General features: G+C 46.7%; 3 protein-coding genes across 4 annotated transcripts in view; 2 read left to right on the top strand and 1 right to left on the bottom strand.

Annotated features, from left to right (window-relative positions):
* The window catches only part of LOC114444595 (scavenger receptor cysteine-rich type 1 protein M130-like), a 493,351-nt gene that overhangs the window by 42,783 nt on the left and 423,351 nt on the right, over positions 1–27,217 (top strand). The window contains exons 6-8 of one of the 2 annotated variants that reach the window (XM_028419277.1): positions 126–404; positions 523–555; positions 641–844. The exons of the other annotated variant lie outside the window; for it this stretch is intronic. Coding sequence (XP_028275078.1) covers positions 126–404; positions 523–555; positions 641–844 — 516 coding nt within the window. The remainder of the gene's footprint in view (positions 1–125; positions 405–522; positions 556–640; positions 845–27,217) is intronic. 2 annotated transcript variants of the gene reach the window in all.
* On the top strand, positions 872–2,941 carry LOC114444621 (scavenger receptor cysteine-rich type 1 protein M130-like). The gene is made up of 5 exons (XM_028419345.1): positions 872–1,615; positions 1,692–1,985; positions 2,167–2,496; positions 2,607–2,692; positions 2,782–2,941. Exons 1-5 carry the CDS (start codon positions 1,339–1,341, stop codon positions 2,794–2,796), a joined length of 1,002 nt encoding a protein of 333 aa, XP_028275146.1. The 5' UTR covers positions 872–1,338; the 3' UTR covers positions 2,797–2,941.
* Positions 7,384–27,217, bottom strand: part of LOC114444601 (scavenger receptor cysteine-rich type 1 protein M130-like) — a 902,860-nt gene continuing 883,026 nt past the window's right edge. The window contains exons 11-17 of the mRNA XM_028419317.1: positions 12,996–13,301; positions 11,704–12,003; positions 8,723–9,028; positions 8,344–8,643; positions 7,799–8,128; positions 7,603–7,688; positions 7,384–7,514 (exon numbers count right to left, since the gene is read on the bottom strand). Of these exons, the coding sequence (XP_028275118.1) occupies positions 7,500–7,514; positions 7,603–7,688; positions 7,799–8,128; positions 8,344–8,643; positions 8,723–9,028; positions 11,704–12,003; positions 12,996–13,301 (1,643 nt within the window). The 3' untranslated portion in view covers positions 7,384–7,499. The remainder of the gene's footprint in view (positions 7,515–7,602; positions 7,689–7,798; positions 8,129–8,343; positions 8,644–8,722; positions 9,029–11,703; positions 12,004–12,995; positions 13,302–27,217) is intronic.

Here is a 27,217-nt window from a genome sequence, read left to right as displayed (position 1 = left end):
CATTGAGTACAATGGCTCGAAACCTACTAAACATGAGCAGCAGTTTTCAGATGGTCTGATTTTAGATTTTAGGTATAAATGAGTCCACCTTTAGCATCTCTAAAGGCGTCTTCCTCCTCTTCCAGAGCTGCTCCAGCCAAAGACCCTGTCTTTCTCAGAGGTCAGTACCAGAAGCTTCAGGGCATCATGGGAGATTGATGTCAACATGGTGGAGTCCTTCTTGGTTCGGTTCGAGCCAGCAGACGATGCTGATAGCCATTACATGTCCATGTCTGTGCCCGGGGACACCCTCACTGCCCTCCTTCCCCAACTCACCCCCATGACCCGCTACAAAGTTAACATCTACGCTCAGTATGAGAAAGGGGACAGCCTACCTGTGACTGGCCATGAGACCACCTTGAAAGGTACCAAATTACGATTTGTGATGATGAGAGCACAGACATAATTATCATCTGAGGTGTTGATGGTTTTATCTTGAGGCTGATAGTTGATGAAAGGTTTCTTCTCTGATTTCCTCCTCAGGGCTCTGCGCTGACAACACACAGAGTCCAACAGGTGAATTGAGGAACAATTGACAACAGGAGAAGTGTTGTTGTAGAATACACTTCATGTGTTGGTCCTTTGTGCTTCTGTTGAACAGAGACTGATGAGGTCAGGTTGGTGGGAGGAGCCAGCCGCTGCGCTGGTAGACTGGAGGTAAAGGAAGGTGAAGAGTGGAGAGCAGAGTGGTTCTCCGAGAGAGACCTGAAAGCAGCGACTGCAGTGTGCAGACAGCTGGACTGTGGCTCTGTTCTTTCCATAGAGGCAGGAAGTTACCCATACAAAGTACAGATCCACTGTTCAGGTCAGTGTCTTTAACTGTGATGGTAAACTTTGTCATGAAGGAGGAGACATGAACTGTGATGAGAAGACTCAGAAGCAGAAACATTTGCTGCTGGATGGAGGAGAACATGGCATGAATGAACAGATTTATATTGTTCCAGTAACACAGATAGACTCACAGCTCTGTCTCCACACACAGACTCTGTCTGCACCTATTAGCTTAGACAGAGTTGGTATTAGAGGTTACAAAGACCCAGCACAGCTTTCAGCCTGATGAAGACATCTTCATGACTTATAGGTCACAAATGTGTGTCTAGTGATCAATAATTTTAACATTCGGAAGGAGAACAGTAAACAGTCCGACAGTGGGAGGAAGGAACCCACAAAATGTATTAACCCAACGGAGCTCAGGAACAAATCCATGTTTTAACCTGTGTGGTTCTGTACGCAGAGTCACAGGATAAACTTCTACCTCTTCTCTCTGCAGACTCTGTCAGACTGGTTGAAGGGACTAACATGTGTTCAGGCAGACTGGAGGTGAAGTCTGACCAATCCTGGTCCTCAGTGTGTGAAGATGACTTTAACCTGCAGAATGCAGAGGTGGTCTGCAGGGAGCTCAGCTGTGGGGCTCCTTCTGTCCTCCAGGGGGCGCTGTATGGAGCTGTGGAGCCCTTGGTGTGGTCCACAGAGTTCCAGTGTGAAGGCAACGAATCTGCTCTCCTGGACTGTGACAGAACCAGCTCAGCTAGAAGCAGCTGCTCAGCTGGAAAAGCTGTTGGACTCACCTGCTCAGGTTGAGGAGGAGCTGCAGCTTTGAGACAGTTTACTGGTCGACTTCCTCTCATCATTATTTCCATGTTTCTCCTCAGACAATATCAGGCTGGTGGGAGAGAACAGTCGCTGCGCCGGTGACCTGGAGGTGAACATGTACACAGAGTGGAGACCTGTGGGTGTTGATGGTGATGAATGGAGCTCTGCAGCTGCAGCATGTGTGCAGCTCGGTTGTGGTTCTGCTGTGTCAGCAAGTCAAACAGAAGGTTCTTCAAGCAGACCTCTGTGGGGGATCAGCTCCTCCTGTGTCCGGACAGCATCTGTACTCAAGGAGTGTGTACTGATGAATGACACGACAAGAACCAGTCTTAGTCTCACAGTGATCTGTTCAGGTGATCCTCTCACTCTGTGTGTGTCTCAGTGTCTTCTGTCTGCTTCCTCATGTATGAATGCATGGATCTTCTATGTTCCACTTCACACAGTCCTTCAGCATCGACACACACGGCAGCTTTGACTCAACACATCCTTTCATTTCTCTGCTAGTTTGGCTAATCTTCTCCTCTTTGGTCATAGAGCTGCTTGCTCGCCCAAACATCTCCCTCTCTTACTCCACTGACGGGGTCTCCCAGGCCGAGCAGCAGGGCTTTTGGGTGCTCATTGGCTCCACCTTCGGCATCATGTGCTCCGTCGAACCGCAGTACCAAGGAGGTTCCTTCCAGCTGATGTTCACGTCCTCCAACACAGCACAGAACTACACCCTGCCAGCTGTCAATCACTCCGCCCTCTTCCTGTTCTCTGCTGCAGACCACACCCACCGAGGAACCTACACCTGTGTTTATCACAACCACGTTTGGTCCCGTGACTTCTCCTCTGTGAGCCAGCCGCGCTCTCTGGCCGTCTTAGGTAACTTCATAGAGTCCAGCAGGAGCTGTGACGGCCACAGGATAGTTTCAGTGCTGAAGGAAATGACTGTGACAGCACATGACCACATCACGTGTCTCCATCTGTTTCAGCCCCTCTGACAGAGCTGATCATCAGGGTCACTGTGGTCCTGCTGGCTATGATGTCCTCTATCACTGCCATCTGCTGCTACTATAAGGTACTGCACGTGTTGTGTCTGATGTGTTCAGTTGAAGGAGAAACGTCATTTCAGGGATTATAAGACGTGTTTGCTGTCGTATCTTTCAGCCGAAGCTAGACTGACCAGAGAGCAGAGATGATGGTCTTGGAGGATCCAGAACTGAAGGACCTTCAGACGTCTTTGACCCTGAAGAGGACCTGAACCCCCCTGAGTGTGTCTGCTGAGCTCCAGGACGCCATGACATCACCGTTAGTGTTCCAGGTGCAGCTCAGCTCTCATATTTGTCATGATTCATGGAACGTGTGTATTGTTCCTTCACACAGTTGTACATCATGTAAATACTGACAGCAGATGGAGATGAGTGCTCTGGATGAAGAAAGCTGATGATGAGTCCATTGTTAAAGCACAGGAATGTGTGTGTGTGAATTTTCGATGAGTTGGCGCTCTGCTTCCTTCAAATAACTGTCAGATTTTTCTGTTTGTGCAGTTTGTCTCTCTTTTTTTATCTTTTGACATTGTTTAGGTTTTCCAATAAAACCTTCCACCGGAGCTCATGGCTGACGCGTGTTTGTAAGATGTGTCCCCCACAGTTTGTTTTCTCAGATACAAAAGTACAAAAATAATAATGTTCCAGTAAACAAAAATAAAAAATCAGCACGGCCATAAACATGTAAGAAATACATCCACATGCTCTAAAATAGTATAACACAAACTTAACATGGTCAGGAAACCGTGAGCTCCTCTAGGCTCTCGGGCCATCTACCTTCTATCCCTCAGCTCAACTCTCAACTCACTTAAAGCTACAAGCACGTGTTTATTTTACTCTGAGCTCTCACCAGCGTAACGACATGAAGTAACTAAAAGTTTCTTAATAGAATACTCTGACCGTGCAACAATAACAATAGTGCAAAATTAGGGCTGGGCAGTATGACCAAAATTCTATATCACAGTATTTTTATGTTATTATAACGGTTTCTGGTATTTGATGGTATTTTCTCTCCTCATGCATGATGTGTTAACTGCACTAATTGTGAGAAGAATTACTGCAGTAGAGTGGTTCCCCTGTTCCAGGTCATGAGAATTATACAAAAAAATCCATATTAGTATAACATGTAATACAGCAGGGCTGTGGGTTATTATTTAATATCGAGTAGTATCCTGATTACTTGAGGCTTTTTCGTCAGTTACCATTAATGAACGATCATTTTTATTGTTTTAAAAATAATTACAAACGATGTGTGTGTGTGTGTGTGGGGGGGGGGGTGTTAAGTTATACTCAGCTTCACTCGTGGCTTTGAGTGAACGCAGACTAGATGAAGGAGGTGGAGTGACGTGACATATGCTTGTTAAAAACTCCACAAGGACAGAGACATCTGTTTGTGTTCCTGAGGAGGCAGAAATAAGAATAAAATCCGTTTGGACCGGACTGTTCATACTTCATGAGAAACAAGTGTGTAGAACTCCTCATACGGCTCCACTGCAGCATCACACACACATACAGGTTCAGAAGCTGTTCCGCTGCTGATCATCTGCAGAAGCAGCAGTTCAGGTGAACATGTATGAAGCGGAGATATTTGGGAAAACAGGCAAAGCTGTGAAATCCCAAACAGTAGCACCATCGTCCCTGCTGTCCAACGTGTCTGTTCACCTAAACTGCTGCTTCTGCTGCTGTTCAGCGCGTCAAAACCTGTTTGAGTGAGTGCGATGTGTGCTGCAGTGGAGAGCCGTGGGAAGAGTTCTACACACATTTCTAGCTGATAACTTTCAGCCAATCAAATCTGGGCATTTCAGGTGGTGCGACTACAATACAAGTTGCAGACAGATTACACACGTGAAAAGACGAGAGAAAAGAAAAGAAAGACAGCGATACACCGGGGTTAAACTGGGCCAGAACGGTCCAGTACGGCATTCCGGCAGCTTCTATAAATACATGCGTTCGGAAAACGATTAAACAGTCTTAAAGGGAGTTTTTCCTTGCCACAGTGCTCTTAGGGGGGTTCCTGTGAAGCGCTTTGAGACAATGTCTGATTGTAATATGCGCTATATAAATAAAACTGAATTGAATTGAATTGAATAGTAATGTTGTAATTTTTCGGAGATGCAGGTTGCAGTCTGGTTGTTCCCGTCATGCAGAGATTCAATACATCAACCAGTTAAATCCCCTTTCCCTCTCACACACTCACCACTTTGTTCTGCTGTAACTGTGCATGCAAAGAAAGTTTAGTACAGGGCTCAATATCCAGCATTGGATGGAGGAGGAGAGGACCCAAGCACAGGATTATAGATTATTTGCAAGCATACTGAATGGAAATGAGATTTGAAAATTGTAGCTGGCATAAGTTATGTTATCTAGAGGGGGATATGTAGAAAAGTATTGTTCAAGTTAAGGAAATTAAAGAAAAATGTTGTCTGAAGTGATAGTGTTTCCAGCATTGCAATGAACATACTTGAAAATAAATATTATGGTGAACATTATATAGGCCTAAGTAAAAAACATACGCCCCCTCCTTTCCCCTTATTTTAAAATGCAACCCTACTTTTATGTAATTAATGAAAGAACATTCTACAGCTCTATATTATGTGACGAAAATATTGTCAAAGTTTTTACATTGTACTGTATTGTACTGCCGTTTTGGTTCCATGCATATTGGTATGTATATATTTATCTCCTAGCCCCTAGTTCCGAGAAATTTTCTCTAACTGGACCTCTTCAACTTGAAATTGAGTACCCCTGATATAGACCTTACTCATTTGAAATAATATCAAATCATAAATGACTTCCAAATAAAACCTTTGATTATCCAGCATCACCTGATTGTAGTGCTGCTTCTCTCCTGGCTGAGCTGGACGTAACAGAGCTGCAGACACTTGGTTGTGGATTTCAGTCAGACGGAGTCCTCTTGGTCCCTGTAGGAACTCTGCACTGGCTGTTGGCAGGACACTGCAGATTAGAGCAGCCAGAAACGAACAATAACAAAACATGTCAAATTAATTTTATTAATTCATGAATCCAACGTAGAGATGGAACAGATGTAATTCTGTGCCTGTGGTCTGGAGTCATATCGGTGCGTTCTCTGTGTATTGTAGACGCCACGCTGTGACAGCAGCAGACTGTGGTCTCTGAGAGCCTGAGGGGTTCTAATCCTCATCACCGCCTAATCTGAAAACACTGCTTCCAGTTGGCACATGTTAATGTGGGAAATGAGATAAAAGGATGACAATAACTGGGCATGTTTCCTCATTCATGTCATCATAAACTGTTTGAACTTTGTCATAGTTCATAACAACCAAATATTTCATGTTAATTCTCTTCAAACACAACGAGCAGCGGTGAAAACTTCCGGCTACAGGTGCGGGGCTCTGCTAGCATTAGCACACATGCTATTCCTGCTGGAAAACTGGGTCAAACTCACTTAAACGTACTCCACAGAGACTCTTTTAACACTCTGAACATGTCAAATAATCTTTAACAACATTCTGGTAGCGTCTCAACCAACAGTTTACCTGAGAAATGTGCAAAAACGATCCCACCAATGACTGCGCGCGATTCACTCACTGCTCAATGAGGGCGGAGACACAAGCAATCGAGCGCAGATCAGCAGATTCAGTCATTCAGAGGAGCACAGATAACACAGAACACAACAGCAATGGTCATTTTCTTCACACTTACTGTGTTTATTGCTCAGATTAAGAATAGTTTTCTGTTATGTTGTTAGAGCGCACCTTGATAAGACATGGAGCTAACAACACAGCAGGCTGAGCTAACTGAACTGCATTTTAATGAATGTAATCAAAAGGTGCAACAATCACTGACTGTAAATTACAGCCTATCACACATTAGGAGAGCAGGACATGACCTCTGTGTGCACACTGTAAGAACAGTAATACTTACTATGCAAGTCACAAAAACCATGAAAATCTGATCCTGTGAATCTATAAATGCTTAAAGTTAAAAATGTAAGTGATGAAGGCAAACTTCACCATAATGATAAAACCCTGGATACAGCCGAGGCCTAGAGGCATGAGTCAAAAGTAAAGACAGACAGATGTGGAAGGGGTTTGTAAAATTGGTGAGATTGCATTTTCTGTCACCACCAGGCATCACACTGTGTGAGTAAAACACACACACTGTGTGACCACGCTAATGTCTCATTAATGATGCAGATGCACCCTATCGAGGCGTGCCTTCAACCTGATGGCCTCTTCTCTGCTCCACTGCTTGGACACCGTGTCCATCTTGCGTGCAACCGGGTCCTAAATGATCATTCTCAGATTTTTTCATTTGAAATGACGAACAATGTGCACAAAATAACAGATAGATTACTGTTGCACAGTGACATGATGAGACCATGCTGGTTCCCAGGAATATATTTGAGACCTGAAAAGTCCCGACATGATGCAGAGTAATGAGACAGTGATGAATCCCTGGCTGCTATGAAGAGTAACATGGCTCCTAATGATCTGCTTTGCTGTTTGTTTCTGTCTGTTCCAGTCTGCAGTGTCCTGTTTAGCAGAGGTCCAACAGGGACCAAGAGGACAAAAATCTGGCTGAACGAAGAGTGAGAGGAGCTGCTGACACACACTCTATGATGACTCTAAGAACAGGACGCACACACTCAGTCAGTGCAAAACTTATATTTTATTTATTGTGACCATTGTAAAAAGCTGCTTGTTAAAGCTGAAAGCAAAGCTGCTGTAATCTGAAGCCCTTCTCCCAACAGAAAGACCTGAAAGTCCTCTTCAGGGTCAAAGAGGTCTGAAGGTCCAACTCTTTCCTCCAGCCTTCAGTTCTGGATCCTCCAAGACCATCATCTCTGATCTCTGGTCAGCCTAGCTTCGGCTGAAAGATACGACAGCAAACCAGCTTTTAATCACTGAAGTGACGTTTCTCCTTCAACTGAACACATCAGACACAACACGTGCAGTACCTTATAGTAGCAGCAGATGGCAGTGATGGAGGACGTCATAGCCAGCAGGACCACAGTGACCCTGATGATCAGCTCTGTCAGAGGGGCTGAAACAGATGGAGACACGTGATGTGGTCATGTGCTGTCACAGTCATTTCCTTCAGCACTGAAACTATCCTGTGGCCGTCACAGCTCCTGCTGGACTCTATGAAGTTACCTAAGACGGCCAGAGAGCGCGGCTGGCTCACAGAGGAGAAGTCACGGGACGAAACGTGGTTGTGATAAACACAGGTGTAGGTTCCTCGGTGGGTGTGGTCTGCAGCAGAGAACAGGAAAAGGGCGGAGTGATTGACAGCTGGCAGGGTGTAGTTCTGTGCTGTGTTGGAGGACGTGAACATCAGCTGGAAGGAACCTCCTTGGTACTGCGGTTCGACGGAGCACATGATGCCGAAGGTGGAGCCAATGAGCACCCAAAAGCCCTGCTGCTCGGCCTGGGAAACCCCGTCAGTGGAGGCAGAGAGGGAGATGTTTGGGCGAGCGAGCAGCTCTATGACCAAAGAGGAGAAGATTAGCCAAACTAGCAGAGAAATGAAAGGATGTGTTGAGTCAAAGCTGCCGTGTGTGTCGATGAAGACCCACACACACCGGCCAAACTGTGCACCTCACACCAAATGACCCCAAGCCACGTGGTGACACACAGTTCAATGTGATGTCTTGACAATGGAACACAGCAACATTACTTTAACAGTCAGTCTGTTTTACCCGTGCAGGTGATTTCCAAACTGGAAGAGCTGACAGAATCCTGCAGAACACATTCCTTCAGCTTGGATTCATGCTGAATGCAGGAAGACTGGATCCTCCACACAGGTCGACTAGTGAAATAATCTCTTGTTGATGCTGAAAAGGGGGAAACACAAACCAGCCTACGACACATTACTGCTGTTTGTTTCAGGGTCCACTCAGAGTACGATATGTCCACCTCCCTCCACTCTCCATTGTGTTTCAGCTCCAGTCTACCAGAGCAGCGGTTAGCTCCTCCCACCAGGCGGACATCATCAGGATCTGATCAAAGTGATTGATTAGTGAAAGTGACTGAAACAGAGGAGAAGTTCAGAACCTGAAATGAAAGCTGCAGCTGTACCTGAGCAGGTGAGTCCAACAGCTTTTCCAGCTGAGCAGCTGTTCTCTGTGGACTGTGAGCTTCCACAGTCCAGCAGAGCAGACTCATGGCCTCCACACTGGAACCTCCTCATCCACACTGGAGCCTCTGCTGCTCCATAGAGTCCCCCTTTGAAGACTGAAGGAGCCCCACAGCTGAGCTCCCTGCAGACCACCTCTGCATTCTGCAGGTTAAAGTCATATTCACACACTGAGGACCAGGACTGGTCAGACTTCACCTCCAGTCTGCCTGAACACACGTTAGTCCCTTCAACCAGTCTGACAGAGTCTGTGGATGCAGAAGGACAGACAGACAGAACATGTGATCCATTTTCATAGCTGGGTAGTAAAAAGTTGGAGGAAAGGTGGGAGACAGTAAGACAACCATACATCCGGGTCACTGCTGGTGCGGTCGACCGGTGGCAAAGCTGAGCAGTTTTCTCTACTTTTTTCTAGTTTTATATTGTTTTTTTGTTTGCTCTTGTTTTTTCTTATCGTTCTTACTCGTAGTCACTGACATGTTGTATACGTCTCCTGCCTAACTCCAATGGCGCTAAATACTACGTAATAGCGACTCTTACGCTACCTCTCTGTCAGCAGTTAACTTGTGCTACCGCAGTTAGCAGTTAGCTTTTTGTAATACTGCACGGCTACAACCGGACAATCCTGCACTTTTCTCCCTGTTTTTCTCCCTGCTTCTATTCTGGCACTAACTGAATCATGGTTAAATAAGAACGACACTGATAACACATTGCACATTGATGGCTTTACCCCACCACTCCGACCGACTGGATCGGGACAGTGAACACACCGGGAAGCAACATGTGCCTGTATGCAAACAACAGCTGGTGCTCCACAATCGTGGAGAGAGAGAGAGACTGTGCACCATGGGCATCGCTCCTGGCTGTCTCCCTGAGTCCATTCAACCTGCCCAGAGAATTCCCACAACTTTTTTCATCCTGGTTTACATTCAGACTGAGCATACCCCCAACACACTCAACAAAATGGAACAGCTATCACTGGACTCCCCTAAGTTCATCCTAGGAGACTTCAACCACTGCTCTCCTGACAAGTCCCTCAAAGATTTTCAGCAATATATAATAGGGATGTCCCGATCCGATCACGTGATCGGAAATCGGGCCCGATTATGTGATTTCAGACTCGATCGGAATCGGACATTACCTCCCGATCAGGACTCGGATATATATTTTTCAGGGCTGTCAAAGTTAATGCCTTCTATGCAGGGTGGCTCTGTGTCTTGTAGTGTAGGGGTATGACAGCTGCTTTTGGCTTGAGAGGTCCTGGGTTCGAGATTTCGATGCGTGTGTGAAATCTCCCAGTGTGGCGGTAGTGACTGACACACACACACACACACACACACAGGTTTTGCTGCAATGAGTGCCTTTATAGAGAGTCCTGAAAGTATTGGATCGGGACTTGATATCGGCAGATACTCAAAATCAAATGACTCAGACTCGGACTCGAGGGCAAAAAAACCTGATCGGGACATCCCTAATATATAACATGCACTACTTGTCTTGGGAAGACACTGGACAAATGTTATGGTTCTGTACCAGATGCATACAGAGCTTTCCCCCTCCCCCCATCCTGTGGATACTGGAATTTCTCACCAACAGGTCAAAGAGAGTACTGGTTAACATCACCTTTTCAGACCTCGGTTCTACCTCGACCGGCTCCCCTCAGGGCTATGTGCTATCACCCCTAATCTTCATCCTTTACACTGATGACTGTAGATCCACACAACCATTAGTCATCTGGTTAAGTATGCTGATGACACCGTTCTCCTGTCCCTGGTGTCAGGCCTCTCACATCACCATGGTCCAGCTCTTCAGGAATTCATTGAATGGTGCAACAGCTCACACTTGGAACTGAACGTCAGCAAGACCAAGGAGCTAGTGGTGACTTACTCCAAAAAATAGAGGGACTTGACTACAGCAGCCACCACCATCATCCACGGACAGCCAGTGGAGCTGGTCGAGGAGATCAGATATCTGGGCACCATCTTTCACAACCTCCTGAAATTCTCCCCCAACACCGAGGACACTCTCAGAAGGTGCCAGCAACGTCTCTACCTCCTGAGGAAACTCGGCTCCTTTGGAGTCAGTAAAGACATTCTACAGACTCTCTACTTCAGCTTTGAGAGCATCATCACCTTCTCAATAACCTGCTGGTTCCACTCCATCAGCCTCCACAACAGAAATCGACTGCAGAGCACTGTTTCAGTCAGCTCTAAGGTCATTGGCCTGCCTGTACGAACTCTTGCTCACACTCATGACCAACAGACACTCAACCTGGCAGTAAGCCCCCTCAGAGAGCCCTCACACGTCCTCCACTCAGCATTTAAGTGGCTCCCCTCTGGACGACAGCTCCGCTGCCCCGCCTGCAGAACCCAAAGAAGAAAGGCCACTTCATCCCCAAAGCCATCCTTCTCCTTAACTCCTCCCCACACACTCTCTCTCCTCCCTGACTCCTCTCCAGTCAACACACAGCCATAGTACAGTCAACCTTCCCCCTGCCCCCCACCCTCTAACTCACATACCTGTAATTACTAGTCGCTGCTATTACCGTTTTTACCTCAGCTTTAATTTGCACATATATATACTTCTGTTTACTGCTTACTTTTGCACTTTAGCCACTTTACAATCTATTTACATTGTTCATGGACATTTGGATAGTCATAACATTTATGACTTGATACCCTGTACATACTTAATATTTTATTTTTATCTATTCTCTATTCTATTTTACTGTGTCTTATATTTCAAGCTGCTCACTCATGCCTTAAATTGCCCCTCGGGGACAAATAAAGTTTTCTGAATCTGAATCTGAACCAGCATCAAGGTGCAGTCTGTGGAGAGTGTTAAAGGTCAGTATGATGTCATCAATTGTGGACAATGGAACACAGTAACATCACTTTACCAGGAGAGACAATTATGGACTTACCTGAGCAGGAGATTTCCAGGCTGGAGGAGCGCATAGAGGCCATTGTAACACATTCCTTTGTTGTTGAGTTAAATTGAACACAGGAAGATTTCATCAGCCACAAAGGTCGTCGACGGAAGCGATCTTTAACAGATGATGACAGTGGGGAGCCACAGTCCAGCCACTGACATATTACAGCTGTTTGTTTCAGGGTCCAGCCAGAGTCATAGTCATCCACTTCCCTCCACTCTCCATTGTGTTTCACCTCCAGTCTACCAGAGCAGTGGTTAGCTCCTCCCACCAGGCGGACATCATCATGATCTGATCAAAGTGATTGATTAGTGAAAGTGATTGAAACAGAAGAGAAGTTCAGAACCTGAAAGGAAAGCTGCAGCTGTACCTGAGCAGGTGAGTCCAACAGCTTTTCCAGCTGAGCAGCTGTTCTCTGTGGACTGGGAGCTTCCACAGTCCAGCAGAGCAGACTCATGGCCTCCACACTGGAACCTCCTCATCCACACTGGAGCCTCTGCTGCTCCATAGAGTCCCCCTTTGAAGACCGAAGGAGCCCCACAGCCAAGCTCCCTGCAGACCACCTCTGCATTCTGCAGGTTAAAGTCATCTTCACACACTGAGGACCAGGACTGGTCAGACTTCACCTCCAGTCTGCCTGAACACATGTTAGTCCCTTCAACCAGTCTGACAGAGTCTGTGGATGCAGAAGGACAGACAGACAGAACATGTGGTCCATTTTTATGACTGGGTAGTAAAAAGTTGGAGGAAAGGTGGGAGACAGTAAGACAACCAGCATCTGCTGCTGCCAGCCAGCATCAAGGTGCAGTCAGTGGAGAGTGTTACAGGTCAGTGTGATGTCATCAACTGTGGACAATGGAACACAGAAACATCACTTTACCATGAGAGACATTCATGGACTTACCTGAGCAGGACATTTCCACGCTGGAGGAGCTCACGTCACCGCCTCGAACACATTCCTTTATCATGTATCCATACTTGAAGCAGGAAGAGATCATGTCCCACACGGGCCGCGTTGAGGAATGATCTCTAAAGGATGTTGAAACTGGGGCGCCACAGTCCAGCCATTGACATACTACAGCTGCTGCCTTCAGGGTGCAGTCAGTGTATTGGCCATTCACCTCCCTCCACTCTCCATTGTGTTTCACCTCAAGTGTACCAGAGCAGCGGTTAGCTCCTCCCACCAAGCGGACATCATCAGGATCTGATCAAAGTGATTGATTAGTGAAAGTGATTGAAACAGAAGAGAAGTTCAGAACCTGAAATAAAAGCTGCAGCTGTACCTGAGCAGGTGAGTCCAACAGCTTTTCCAGCTGAGCAGCTGTTCTCTGTGGACTGTGAGCTTCCACAGTCCAGCAGAGCAGACTCATGGCCTCCACACTGGAACCGCCTCATCCACACTGGAGCCTCTGCTGCTCCATAGAGTCCCCCTTTGAAGACCGAAGGAGCCCCACAGCCGAGCTCCCTGCAGACCACCTCTGCATTCTGCAGGTTAAAGTCATCTTCACACACTGAGGACCAGGACTGGTCAGACTTCACCTCCAGTCTGCCTGAACACACGTTAGTCCCTTCAACCAGTCTGACAGAGTCTGTAGAAAGGAGTGGGGGTGGTTTGTTGGTATAATGTAGACAGTAAACTGGTTCCTCAGTTCATATGTTATTTAAAGTCTTATAGACTGATATTAACCCTATAATGTGCTCACATGGTTCATGTCTCCTCCTTCATGACACAGTTTACCACCACAGTTAGAGACACTGACCTGAACAGTTGAGGTACATGTAGTGAGAGGACTTCCATGTTGTTTGCATTGAAACAACAAAGCCACAGTCCAGCTGTCTGCACACTGCAGCTGCTGCTGTCAGGTTCCACTCTAACCACTCTGCTCTCCACTCTCCATCTTTCTTTACCTCCACTCCACCAGCGCAGCGGCTGGCTCCTTCCACCAACCTGACCTCATCAGTCTCTGTTCAACAGAAGCACAAAGGACCAACACATGAAGTGAATTCTACAACAACACTTCTGCTGATGTCATGTGTTCCTCTGTTTACCTGTTGGACTGTGTGTGTCGTCAGCGCAGAGCCCTGAGGAGGAGATCAGAGAAGGAACATGAAGAAGCTTTTTCAGCTCTGGACAGAAGACCCAACTCCAACCTCACATTTATTTCTAAGATACTTGAAAGATTGGTTGTAAGTCAGCTAAATGACCACCTGCATAGGACCAGTCTGCTTGATCCAGTCTGCATTCAGAGCCCATCACAGCACAGAAACAGCACTGCTTAAAGTCACTAATGACCTCCTCATGGCATCAGACCGTGGACTCGTCGCTGTACTCGTTCTACTGGATCTCAGTGCTGCCTTTGACACAGTAGATCACAGCATCTTACTACACAGATTAGAACACGAGATTAGGATTACATGGACAGCTCTAGGCTGGTTTAAATCATATTTATCTGATAGACTCCACTGCGTTCATGTTAACGATGTCTCCTCTTTGCATACAAGGGTTAATCAGGGTGTTTCACAGGGTTCAGTGCTCGGACCGATCCTGTTCACCCTCTACATGCTCCCTCTAGGAAATAGCATAAACTTTCAATGTTATGCTGATGATACCCAGCTGTATTTATCCGTGAAGCCTGAAGAAACGGAGCTGTCAGTCAGACTACAGGCATGTCTAAAGGACTGGATGACCTCCAATGTTTTACATGTTGAGTAAGAATCTCAGTCATCCAGGTCATAATGATACATAGAGAAGATTGAAGCAGGCGTCTGGACTTGTAGAGTTTTCATGAAGACGTTGTTTCAATGTTTTACTATTAAACCCGGACAAAACTCAGGACCCAAACATCTCAGAACTAGATTATCTGATACCACTTTCTCTCTGGACGGCATTACTTTGGCCTCCAGTACGACTGTGATAACTCTGAGTTATCTTTGATCATGTGGTTTATCCCTCAGATTAAACAGGTCTCTAAGACCACTTTGTTTCACCTCCGTAATATGGCTGAGATCAGGAGCATCCTCTCAGAGTGATGCCGAAAAACTTCCATCCATCATCCATTAACCCGCTTTGTCACTACGGGTGAGAGGTGGGGTACACTCTGGACAGGTCACCAGGCCATCGCAGGGCAACATACACAGACCAACAATTATTCACACTCACACTCACACCTACAGGTAATTCCGAGTGACCGATTAACCTAACAAGCATGTCTTCACAATGTGGAAGGAAGCCGGAGTACCCGGAGAAAACCCACACAGGCACAAACGTGCAGACTCAACACAGAACGGCACAGTCAGAATCGAACCAGCAGCCTTCTTGCTGTGAGGCGAGCTTCTCTTCACTGGCCTCCAGTAAAATACAGAATCGACTTTAAAACTCTCTACATAGACTAGATAGGCTCTAACGGCCCCATATATTCCTAATAGGGTCACAGAGTGCAGGTTTACTTGTAGTTCCCAGAATTCATGGCAGGACGAGCCTTCAGCCATCCAGTTAGTAGTTTTCTCTCTCCCTCCCTCTCTCTCTCCCTCCAGATCAGCATGCTGAACTGCATTCAGCCCTCTGACAAACCCAGAGTCTACCAGCCTGTGTCGTTCCTCTATGTAGCGCCTGTATATTTAACCTGAACAACAATCAGCTAAAAACACATAAATGGAATACACAGCCTGCAGCATTGCATTACAATAACCTGCCATGTGTGATGTTTGCTGCATGTTTGATCCTCTCGCTCTCGTTCCTCCTCTCTCTCTCTCTTCTCCTCCTTTACCTGGCCTGGTAAATCAACACATCCGCTGATCATTGTGTGCACTCTCATCATCACATGTTATTATGTGGATATAAAGAGTTAAGTAAGGTTTGTGATGTCTTCTTTCTAATATTCCTACAGAGCCTTTAATCTCTGGACACTGGATTTTCACAGTGCACGGTGAGACTTTGACAGCCTGTGAGGATGTGACTGTACAATGAGAACTTTATAATTCCTGTTTCTTATTTATTTATGTATTCTCTTAGGTAGACAGGTTGTTGTGTGTGTGTGTTGTTACTGATTATGATTATTATTAATATAACCTGTTAATACTACTGCTGCTAATAATAATAATAATCATGGAGCAGAGTCCTACCTGAGATCCAGAGAGGCAGAAGCAGCAGCAGTGCTCTGTGACCCATGTCCACTCTGTGTGTCCTCCACACTGTCTTCCTCATGTGCCGTCTCTGCTCATGTCTTTATCAGAGCAGCAGTCAGGTCCAGCCCTCTGGGTGATTATTACTCAGCACTTTATTGGCTGACAGCTGATAAACAAGAGTTTTTTCCCTTCAAACCACAGCAGGTGGTCAGCTCACAGACACACTAATCAATGTTCTGATCAATGTTCTGAGGGTGGTGGTGACATGTCCGTCACTGACCTGCACCAAACGTCCCCTCAGTGGAGTCTGCAGGTAACTGCTGTCACGGTGCTGTGTCACCCACCTGCAACTGGATCCTGGAGGGGTCTGAGAAGGTCTCTGCCGGACCCCCTGTGAGCAGAGGAACAGGAGAAGAAGAGGCAGACAGGACAGAGAGGATAAACGAGAGAGGAACAAACATGCAGCTCACACCGTACATTACAGAGGACAAACATGGCAGCCTACAGATGATTGTATTAGATCTGAACAAGCTGAGAGGAGAAACTGCTCGGTCATGTGGGACCCCCGGCAGCGCCGGCCTGTAGCAGCATGCTGCACTATAAGAAATGACTGACTGTCCAGAGACAGACAGGATAACATTGTAAGAAGTAGGGGTGGGACGGTTCAGGAAAAAAATCAGAACCGTTCGGTACACGTGTTTCGGTTCGGAGCGTGTGTTCTGTTCGGTTTTGGACAGTGTGTTTGTGTGTGTGTTTTGGTTTTTGGCCGTGAGCTCCTCCTCTGCCTCGAAACACTCACAGCCGGTCAGTCTCTGTAGCTTCACGCAGCAGGTTCAGCTGCAGCAGAGCAGAGACCCACAGCACTCTGCGTCCAATCGTGCGCAAAGCTGCAGAAGGTCCCGTCAATGCTCACAGAGCGGGATGTAAATAATATATTTCAATGGCAAAAATAAAAAGAAATGATGTGTTTCATGACTAACCGTCGACGGTGCTGCTGTGGAGCAGGTGAGCAGCACCAAGTTCCTGGGTGTGCACATCACTGAGGACCTCTCCTGGACTAACAACACTGCATCCCTGACCAAGAAGGCACAGCAGCGCCTCTACTTCCTCCGCAAGCTCAAAAGAGCCAGAGCCCCTCCCTCCATCCTGTGCACCTTCTACAGAGGGGCTGTTGAGAGCATCCTGTCCAGCTGCATCACTGTGTGGTACGGAGCCTGCACCGCCACCTGCAGGAAGACGCTTCATCGCATAGTGAGAGCAGCTGAGAGGATCACCGGCGTCCCTCTCCCCTCCCTCCAAGACCTCTACGACAGCCGTCTCACCCGAAAGGCCCTCCGCATCACAGGAGACCCCACCCACCCTTCACACCGCTTCTTCAGTCTGCTGCCATCAGGAAAGAGACTGCGCAGCCTCCGGGCCAGGACCAGCAGACTGAGGGACAGCTTCATCCACCAGGCTGTCAGGAAGCTGAACTCTCTCCCTGCTGCGCCCCACTTTCTCCCCCTTCCCTGACACCACCCCCCACCCCCTACCCCTACCACCATCCCCTCACCCCTACCACCACCCAAGATAGGAACTCTTTGTACCAGCCACTTTACCAAAGGAACTCTGTGCACCAGTCACTTTTTACCCTGTCATGTCACACCAGTCTCATATAAGCTGCTATAACTTAATCTATTCCTGGACTGTTACATTATGCCAACTGCACTGACTTGCACCATTGCATCTTTTGCACTCTCATACCAGTCTCAATAAGCTGTTATAAGTTAAACCATTCCTGTTTATATTATGCCAACTGCACTGACTTGCACTATACATCTTTTGCACTCTGACTGCATTGTGCCTTCATTATGTGCCTTGTATTTTGTGTGTGCCTCATTGTAGGTACATTTTTTACACTTTATATTTATCTTTAGTTTTTAGTTACATGTTATATGTTGCGGAGTGAAGAGTAACGCAATTTCGATTCTCTGTATGTTCAGCACATATAGCAGAGTTGACAATAAAGCTGACTTGACTTGACTTGACTTGACTGAAAAAACACGGACAACAGTAATATTAGCATTGCATAGCTTAGCGTAGTCATAGAGTTCAGTCTATCCAACTAGCATGTCGTTCTCTGTCCGACGGTGGGAGTAGGTGCGCACATGTGTCTGTGTGTGTTTGTCTGTGTGTGTCTGTGCATGTGTCTGTGTGTGTCTGTGTTTGTGTTTGTCTGTGTGTGTGTGTTTGTCTGTGCATGTGTCTCTGTGTGTGTGTGTGTGTGTGTCTGTGTGTGTGTGTCTGTGCATGTGTCTGTGTGTGTACACACATCGGGCCTCTGCGCAGACAGCAGCACAGAGAGAAATGACATGCTGCCGTGCAGATAAGATCAATAACATGAGCTGTTCAATTTGTTTAATAAAGAACCAGGTGTAGACCTGTTCTATAGGAAAGGTTCTTAAATGGCTTCTGTTAGGATCTGGTGCTATATAGAAATTAAAAAGAAATGAAATTGACTTGACCTGATATAATGATGGAAACACTGACCTGATTCTTAAATGTGTTGAATGTTGGATAAATAGAACATGTATTTTATGCTCATCTGGTATTTCCAGAGTGTTAAAAGTAGAAAAAATCCTCAGCAATGTGAACTGAACCAAACCGAAAACCTTGACCTCAGAACTGTGGATTTAGCGAACCGTTCCAGCCCTAGTAAAAAGTTCACAGGTCAGTGATCACGTATTGGATGATCAGGATCTGACCACCCAGCACAGCCACCATCATGGCTGAAGAAACCAGTTGTCTGCCCTTCCCTCGTGTACTTAGTGTGTGTCTCCCCCTGCACTCCACGCCATTTCGAGCATCCCGAGCATACCAGCCTGTTTCTAGTTCCTGGCTTCTCTAGTTTTCGCCCTATGACTGTGGTTACTGGGTTTTGTCTCCAGCCTAGCCCCGTTGTACCGTAGCCTGTTTTCATATTAACCGGTTTTTGGATCCTAGCGATGGTTCCTGGCACCGTCTTTGCCTCCCTGTTTGATGGACCTCTGTGTAACTCTAATAAATCTTGGAGTGTGTTTTCACTGTATGTGGGCCTGTGCCTGTCTCCTCAAAGACATCCTGACACTGTGATGATCTAAGATGGAGGCACTGAACAAACAAACTGCAGTTGCGACACATCAGCTCTGCTGTTTCTACATTTTCTGCATCTTTTAATCTAATCAATGTTCTGATCAATGTTCCAACCGCACACGTCCTGCAGCAACACGAAGCTGCTGTTTATGTGTTTGATTTAATCTCTAACAAGGAGGTGACATGTCCGTCACTGGCCTGCAGTCACTTACTGGAAGCTGAGTGAGGAGAAGAGTCTGATCCAAACATCAGTGAAGTTAATAAAAGTGCAAACTAATCTTTGGGGAGAGGAAACATCAGGCCAGGCTCAGCCCAAACATGCAACATGGGTTCATCGACAAGAGATGGATTTACTCACTTCTGAAAGGATGGCTGCACTCGGCCTTGATGTTGTGGCTGCTGTGTGCATGTCGACACGCGCAGGATGTGCTGCTCTATAGATAAGGAGTGCTGCACATTCACGAGACAGGAACATGTGCCTCAATATGGATGGAGATCAAGTCCCATCCTCGACCTGTACCTGAACGTTTCCTCTGTGTTTGTATGATTAGCAGTTAGCATGTGTCAGTGTGGTGATTAAAAGTGAATGGGCCCATTGGTTCTGACAGGAAGCAGCCTGCGTAAAGAAGAAATCCACCACGTGGTTTATTCTATTTTTTCCAAATAAATAATCCCTTAAACCAACGTCGAGCTTCCGATTTAGAGAGAATTTTAAATTAAAGGAGGCACAAAGTGTAAAAAGACTGCGTGTGGATATTAGCAGGTAGGAGTGTGTTTAGTGTGTGTGTGTGTGTGTGCATCCTTTCACAGCCTGTTGTGTGTCGGTCAGCTGGGCGGCTTAAAAGAAGTGAGCGGGCACTTTATTCAGCTTCAAGGGCCCTGAAACCGTCCCACTGTTTCATGAACGTTCCTCACACCCATCTATTTCCATTGACAGATAATTAGTCACTGCCACATCATCAGGTACCCTTACTAGTATGTTTGGACCCCTTCTTGTCTTCAAAGCTGCATTAAATGTTGGCACCACAGCTGCTGGAAACACTTTGCTGCAGAGCTGTCGGCCACATATCCATGATGTGAATCTCTTGATCCAGCAGAATGACCTGTGGTGTACCCCAGGGTTCTGTTTTAGGTCCCACACCTTTTTTTAACTTTATGTGCTACCTCAGAGCTCTGCTTATGACACACAGCTCTACACAGAGCCCATTGAGGCTGTTTTCTCTGAGCTTTGTGCCACGGTGCATTATCCTGTGGAAATGTATGGTCAAACTTGGTCAAAATATATGTTTGTTTGCACATATGGTAAAAGTGTATGGTTGCTCATAGATAGTGACCTCTGACTGAGGTCATAAAGCATTCTGATGTTTAATGGTTAGTTTAGAAATTCGAACTGCAAACCCCTAAGTTGACCCATACAAGCTTGCCAAAGAGACAAGATATACTCAAGGCCGTAACAGGAGGATCTGTGAGAATACACACACACACTCACATCAAAGATGTGAGTGGGAGAACTTCAATGTCTTTTAGTTTCGTATACGCCTTCCACCTTGTGATTATTGAATATGCATGTTTCACTGAAAAACATTACCTTTTATGCCTTTCTATGTAAATGTAACCACACCTTGTTGTAAGATTAATAAAACGAGCCTAATGCATGGGACGGACAGAATGCAAATGGTCAGCTGCAGGAGCAGATCGAGGGGTCTGTATTGAGCTGTGCATTCTCCCTTTATATAAAGGCGAAACTGAAACTGATCAGTACTGGTTTTCATTCAATGTTCTGTGCTTCGGGGACGGAGTCTGGGAATCCGGGGTGACCAGATTAGGTCACAACAATCCTCAGATGTGTCCTTCTAAAATCGGCTTCCTGTTTGTGTTCTGTAGTTCAGTTCAGTTGTTTCTGTGTGTCTCGTTCTGCTTTCACTCCACCTCTGTGCCACCTTCCCTCCTCTGTCGGGCGGTGCAGTCACTGGCTGCCAGCAGCTACAGGCTTGTTTTCCCCTCAGCTGGTCCCAGCAATAACCTGCAGTGACCCACAGCCTCCAAACCACAGGACCACTGTCTCACACTGACATCTGATGTCTGACAAACAGAAAGGCTGTGTTTGGAATCTGTTTCTGTGGTTAACTCAACCATAGTCACACAAACAACACCCCCTCCACTCCCCTCCATCACCACAAGAATATCAAATTTAAAATGTTCAACATAAAAGTGGAACTCTTCTCCTTTACTTTGTCATGTGGGCCCCATTTATGGCTTGTAATCTGAGGTCAGCTGGATTATTTTACTGCCTCTGATGGACTCCCAGATCCCCACAGTTCATTGGTCACACTGCGGCTCCTGACAGCCAATGAGAGCAAGGAAGAAACCCTTGGATGGGATCCCATCATTGGTTGGAGCTGATCAGATCTGTGGGTCTGATTGGCTGATGTTCAGATCTGACTCACCAGCAGACAGAATGGAGCTCTCTTTTTTTTTTCTGCAGTCACAGCAAGCGTGAAGAAGAGGAGGGTTGGTGGGATGAAGAGAGGTGAAGGTGAGAGAGGGAGGGAGGGAGGGAATTGATTAAAATATGTAGGGGTGGAAAGGGGGGGGGGGGGGGTAGGAGGGTGCTAATGAAGATGGGGAAGAGAAAATCATTTTCTAATTAACACTCCAGGTGGATCCCACAGGGGTTCTCTCCCCGGGCGTCTCAGGGCTTCTTTCACCTTTTAAACTAAACTTTCTTCCTCCTTCTGCATCCTGCCTTCATTCCTCTGCATATTGTCTCTGTGTCCCCCCGCTTGTGTCTGTCATCCCTCCCCCCTGTCCCTCTGCCCTCCCTTCTTCTCTTTCGTCCTCCTCCAGGAGCTGACAGGCTGAAGCAGGTTGTTATTAATCCAGGCTGGTCTCCCTGGGGTTTGTACAAGCAGACTGACAGGAGGAGTCTCCAGGAGACTGTAAACACGCTCAGGCTGACACACCAGGGAGGAGAGGGAGGCTGAGGACGGAGGGAGCGGAGAGGTGGAGGGAGGCTGAGGACGGAGGGAGCAGAGAGGTGGAGGGAGGCTGAGGACGGAGGGAGCAGAGAGGTGAACGGAGGCTGAGGACAGAGGGAGCGGAGAGGTGGAGGGAGGCTGAGGACGGAGGGAGCAGAGAGGTGGAGGGAGGCTGAGGACGGAGGGAGCAGAGAGGTGGAGGGAGGCTGAGGACGGAGGGAGCAGAGAGGTGGAGGAAGGCTGAGGACAGAGGCTGAGGACAGAGGGAGCGGAGAGGTGGAGGGAGGATGAGGATGGAGACTGAGGACGGAGGGAGCGGAGAGGTGGAGGGAGGCTGAGGATGGAGGGAGCAGAGAGGTGGAGGGAGGCTGAGGACGGAGGGAGCAGAGAAGTGGAGGACAGAGGGAGCGGAGAGGTGGAGGACAGAGGGAGCGGAGAGGTGGAGGGAGGCTGAGGACGGAGGCTGAGGATGGACGGAGCAGAGAGGTGGAGGAAGAAAGAAGGAGAGAAACAAGAGAAACATAGAAAAGAAAGAACAAAGCTTTTCCCTGAAGATTCTCTCACTGACACAGAAGAGGATCAGGGCCCCTGTGGAAAACATGGTCACATCCATCTACAGAACCCACAAGGGTTCTTTCTGGTGCTTTCTGCAGGGATTCACTCATTTTGGAGCCCCCTAGAGGCTGCAGGGGACGCTGCGGGTTTGGAGAGGTTTCTCCTTGCTGAGCAACATCAGCATTAATCTGGGCTTCTGGCTGACCCTGTGACAAAAATAAAGAAAGGAAAAAGAAACTGTGTCCAAGCTGCTACACAATGTCACACAATGTGTCACATTCCCAGACCCACTTCACCACAGGTTGTCGTGACAGGACGTTTTTTCTATTTTCTTGTGCAAGAGGGAGCATGACACAAGTCATGAATTACTGTGAATCACCTCAAAATAGTTCAAATAAACAACACGAGTACCTTGACAGGGTTAAATATGATGTTACACAGAACTAAAGGAGAAGCCCGTCTGCACAGTCAGAACAAGCATTGTTTTTTTGTCTTTTTTCGAGAACTCGTCCTCGTCTCTCTGCTTCCAAAGCTGCTCCTGACACAAACCAAAGCACAGATGGAGGACAGGTTAATGGGGTTCAGGTGTGGTTTGCTGTTTTCACACGGGATCTGGCAGTTTCTCAATAATCACTTTTATTGTGAGAGTCCATGTTTATCTTTAAAAGCTCCCATCATGCTCTGATTTTCTTTTGAAAAAACCCAAACAATGAGCGTCTGCAGCCGAGCGAGGCGAGCGACAGCATTAAGAACGTTTCTTTGTTCTCATTTGTGCTCGTTCATAACTTCAAACTTTGCTGCACAGAACTAATTTGTGTCCTGATATTGTTTGTGACTTCTTAGACATGCAAATGAGCAGAAAACATTCAGCAGAGAACATGATAAACAGCTGCTTCATTGGCAGATATCACCTAAAGGCTCACACACAACAAACCAATAACTCAATAACTCACTCACTTCATGTCACCTGTGTCGGCCCAAAACACACCACAAAAGCAACAGCAGATCTCCAACCAGCAGCTGCGTGCTGCACCTCTCTCTACCAGCAGGGGGCAGTATTGTCATAAGAAATAGGACCACGAGGAGCTGACACTCAACTAAACAGAGCAGGTGTTCTTTAATCCACATGTTTGTGTGGTTAAAATATGAACATGAAAAAGTGATCTTTTAATAGTTATTTTGTGGTGTTTGCTGCCCTCTGGTGGAAATTTGATGCAGTAACTACATATCAAGGAGGGGCTGTGGATGAGGAGGTTTATGTTCTACTTGTTCAACAGGGGCTACAGGGCAGGAAACACAATGAAACACACACACACACACACACACTGATTCATTAAGCACATTAGCTGAAAGAACCTCTGGATGCAGATGGAAACACGAAGTACTGCAGGACGTTTTCATGTGTAAGCTGACGCTGTCACGGCAGAGATCAGCAGTGAGAACGCACAGAGAGTCATTAAGGAAGAAATGAGCAGACAACAGATGAAAGAGACATAAAATCCACATGCATCCATCCACATGAAACATCTGAGAGATGTTGGAGTTGTACGTGTGAGGAGAGAGAAAAAAAAAATTGCAGTTCCTGCAGTGGCCACACGAGGGCAGCTCCAGGAGCAGGTCAATCCCCACAGACATCCATGTTAAAATGTCTAACATCAGCAGGAATTCTTTATAGACTGGTGTAAAAACATACAGCTCCACTCCACATATGGACAACCAGAAGCTCACTAGTGGCCACTTGTGGTCGTGTCTGAATACTGTACATCATATGTGATCATGATGCAGCACCATGAACAACCAGCTGTGTTTAAATATCTGCTACAGTTCAATGATAACTGCTGCGATCAATACTGTGTTCAGCTCATCACTCTGCCGGGGCTGCATCAGAGTGCTGATGTCATGATTGATCAGAAGTGAACAGAAACATAAGTTTTGACCAAACCAATTTACGATTTTGCAAAAGTAGATCTGATGAAGTAGATCTGGAGCTTTACTGCTGACAAAGATGCTTTCAGCCGTTCATTAAACTTTGGGGAGTTTTTAACGAACTTACAGATAAAGTTTAACTCCTGCATCTCTGGAAAGTTTAATCTGATCCTGCACACGGCTGGTAATGTGATTCTTCATTATCCGAGGCTGCAGACGAGATGAGATATAAAAAATCACACATGCACCAGCTGGAGCGGCCCGTGGGAGGCTAACACCCCCCCCCCCCCCCCCCCCCAAAGAAAAGACAACACATCCTGTATCCTCGTGATGAGTGCGTCAGGACTGCGTCCCCATGTGTGCGGCGCTCTGAAACAGCAGCATCACTCCTCATCCATAAACACAGCAGCAGCACAAAGAGAGGCAGGCAGCAGCAGGGTGGAGCTCAAACCTGAGAGCCTGAAATCACCTGTTAATGACTGAGAGAAACGATATTCAAACCACAGTCACTTTGTGTTTCACATACAGGTCTCAGGATGTTTTCTCTTCAAACTTTAAGTTTTATTTCTGTGGGTAGTTCCATCGTTCAAACATGTAGAGAGGAAAGGAAACACCGACTGTCTGTCCCTCGGTGAAGCAGGACTTAAAGAATCACACATGTATAACTCCATCTTGTCCTAGCAGAGATGGTGCTGGGGGTTCGTATCGACCTGTAGCGCCTCCCTGTGGACAGCGTGGGATCAGTTTAGTCTCTGGACGGACAGATGCTTATTGAAGATGAGTTCATGGACGCACCACATGTGACATGAAGACATCTTTTTACTTCTGGAAATGAACATGCACTTTTTAGCAACAGACTCCGACTCCCATGATGCACCACTGAGAGACACAGGAAGTCATTCCTGCCTGTCGCCATCAAACTATTGAACTATAACAGACTTAAACTGTACATTCATACTGGTGTACTGGGATTTAAATGCTACCTAGGTATTTAGATATTTATTATATATTTCAATTTCATGCCATCTTTGATTTTTATTCTTGTCTGTAACAAAATAAATAAATAAAGGAATTCTGATTCTGATTAAAGGATTTGAACATAAATGCTCCAGCAGAACCTTTTCTATATCAGAGAACAACAAGCCTCCTAAACAGTCGGTGTTTCTCATCAACGTGATCGACGATGATCAGACACAGACCGGCTTCTCTACAGGGAGGCTGAGCTGTCCGTGGTGCTGAAACACTGCAGCCGAGACCGAAGGGGCGTGTCTCTGTCCGTGGTGCTGAAATCACCACCCCAACACACGCACGCACACCATTGACAGTAAAAACTATGGACAGAGCTTCAGTGACAGCAGCCATTAGTTTCTGAGGAGCCGTTATGAGGCTCGTGGGAGGCTCCGGGACCCTCTGACTGCCGCCATAACTCCAAATATAGATACAAAGAGGGGAGCAAGAGCGGAGTTTAGGGGGGCGGGCGATCGTGAAAGCAGGAAACCCGCGCTGTGATACGTCAACCGCCTGTCGCTCAAGCGGCGACGCCCATAATTATGCATCATTTTAAGTCAGAATATGATTAAAACGAGTGAGTTGTAAAATAATTCACCCCCCCGTACAATTGACACTAGAAGAGAACCTATCATCTGAGACCAAAGTGTTTTTTTGTACCAGGCTGTAAACATGTTCATTTCTGCTGTGAAGTTGGCCATTTTTATGGGAGTCTATGGGAAATGACTCGCTGCTGGAGCCAGCCCCCAGTGGCTGTAGCCTGAACTACAAGTTTTTACACTTCCACAATGGCTTCAAGTCCGAGCCCCAAAGGTTGCTGCTTGGCACACACACACAGAGTTGCTTCAGGGCTGCTATCAATCCCACAAAAGTACATTTCGTGGACAAAGCTGTGCAGAGAATAAGTAACATAAATAATAAATATGGGGCAGACACATCGTCTTTACTTAAACAGTCATTAGCATTAGCATGACACATTTTCATACCGCTGTAACACGTGGGTGTGTGCAGAGCCGTCGCAACATAGTAGGCAAACTAGGCAATTGCCTAGGGCCCCGAGCATGAGAGGGGCCCCAAGACGGACGGTCAGTTAGCCCCACCATTCAACCACAGCTGTTTTGGCCCAGCGCATTGACACGTTCAGACTCCCCCCTTGCCCCGCCCCCAGGGGGGCTACACCTCTCCGCTTCGTGTAGCGGCATTTTGAAAATAAAGGATGAAGCACACACACTGCAGGCTGCAAGGAAAGACGGCAAAAGAAAGAAGCGTAGGACAAAACGAGAGAAAGGTAAGAGTCTGTGACACAGCTGAGCCTCACCTTACTGCACCACTGTTTGTCTGCTTTCACATTGTGTCACTTTAGCTTGTTTAGCATTAAGCTAAGTGCTGCTGTTACAACTTACTGTTAGAGTTAATGACCTCTAAATAGGAGGTGATCAGATAAACAAGGGGATTTTCACCCCGACACCAGTCAGGATTGTTCTGGTTGGGTCAGAAGGAAACAGGAGTGTTTGAAGGTCAAATCCTGGCTGTCATTGATACTCCAGGTCTGTTTGAAACCAAAGACAAAGACAACAAGAGAGTGAAACAAGAGATCGCTAGATCCATCTGTTTATCTGCTCCTGGTCCTCATGTGATCCTGGTGGTGATCCAAACAAACAGATTCACAGAAGAAGAAAAACAAACAGTGAAAATCCTCCAGAAGATGTTTGGAGAAAAATCAGCAGACTACATGATGGCCTTGTTCACCCATGGAGACGATTTGGAAGAAGAAGAAGAACTGACCATAGATACATTCATTG

Source organism: Parambassis ranga, chromosome 13, assembly GCF_900634625.1.
Source record: "Parambassis ranga chromosome 13, fParRan2.1, whole genome shotgun sequence".
Lineage (NCBI taxonomy): Eukaryota > Metazoa > Chordata > Actinopteri > Ambassidae > Parambassis > Parambassis ranga.
This window is presented reverse-complemented; position numbering and strand designations above follow the sequence as displayed.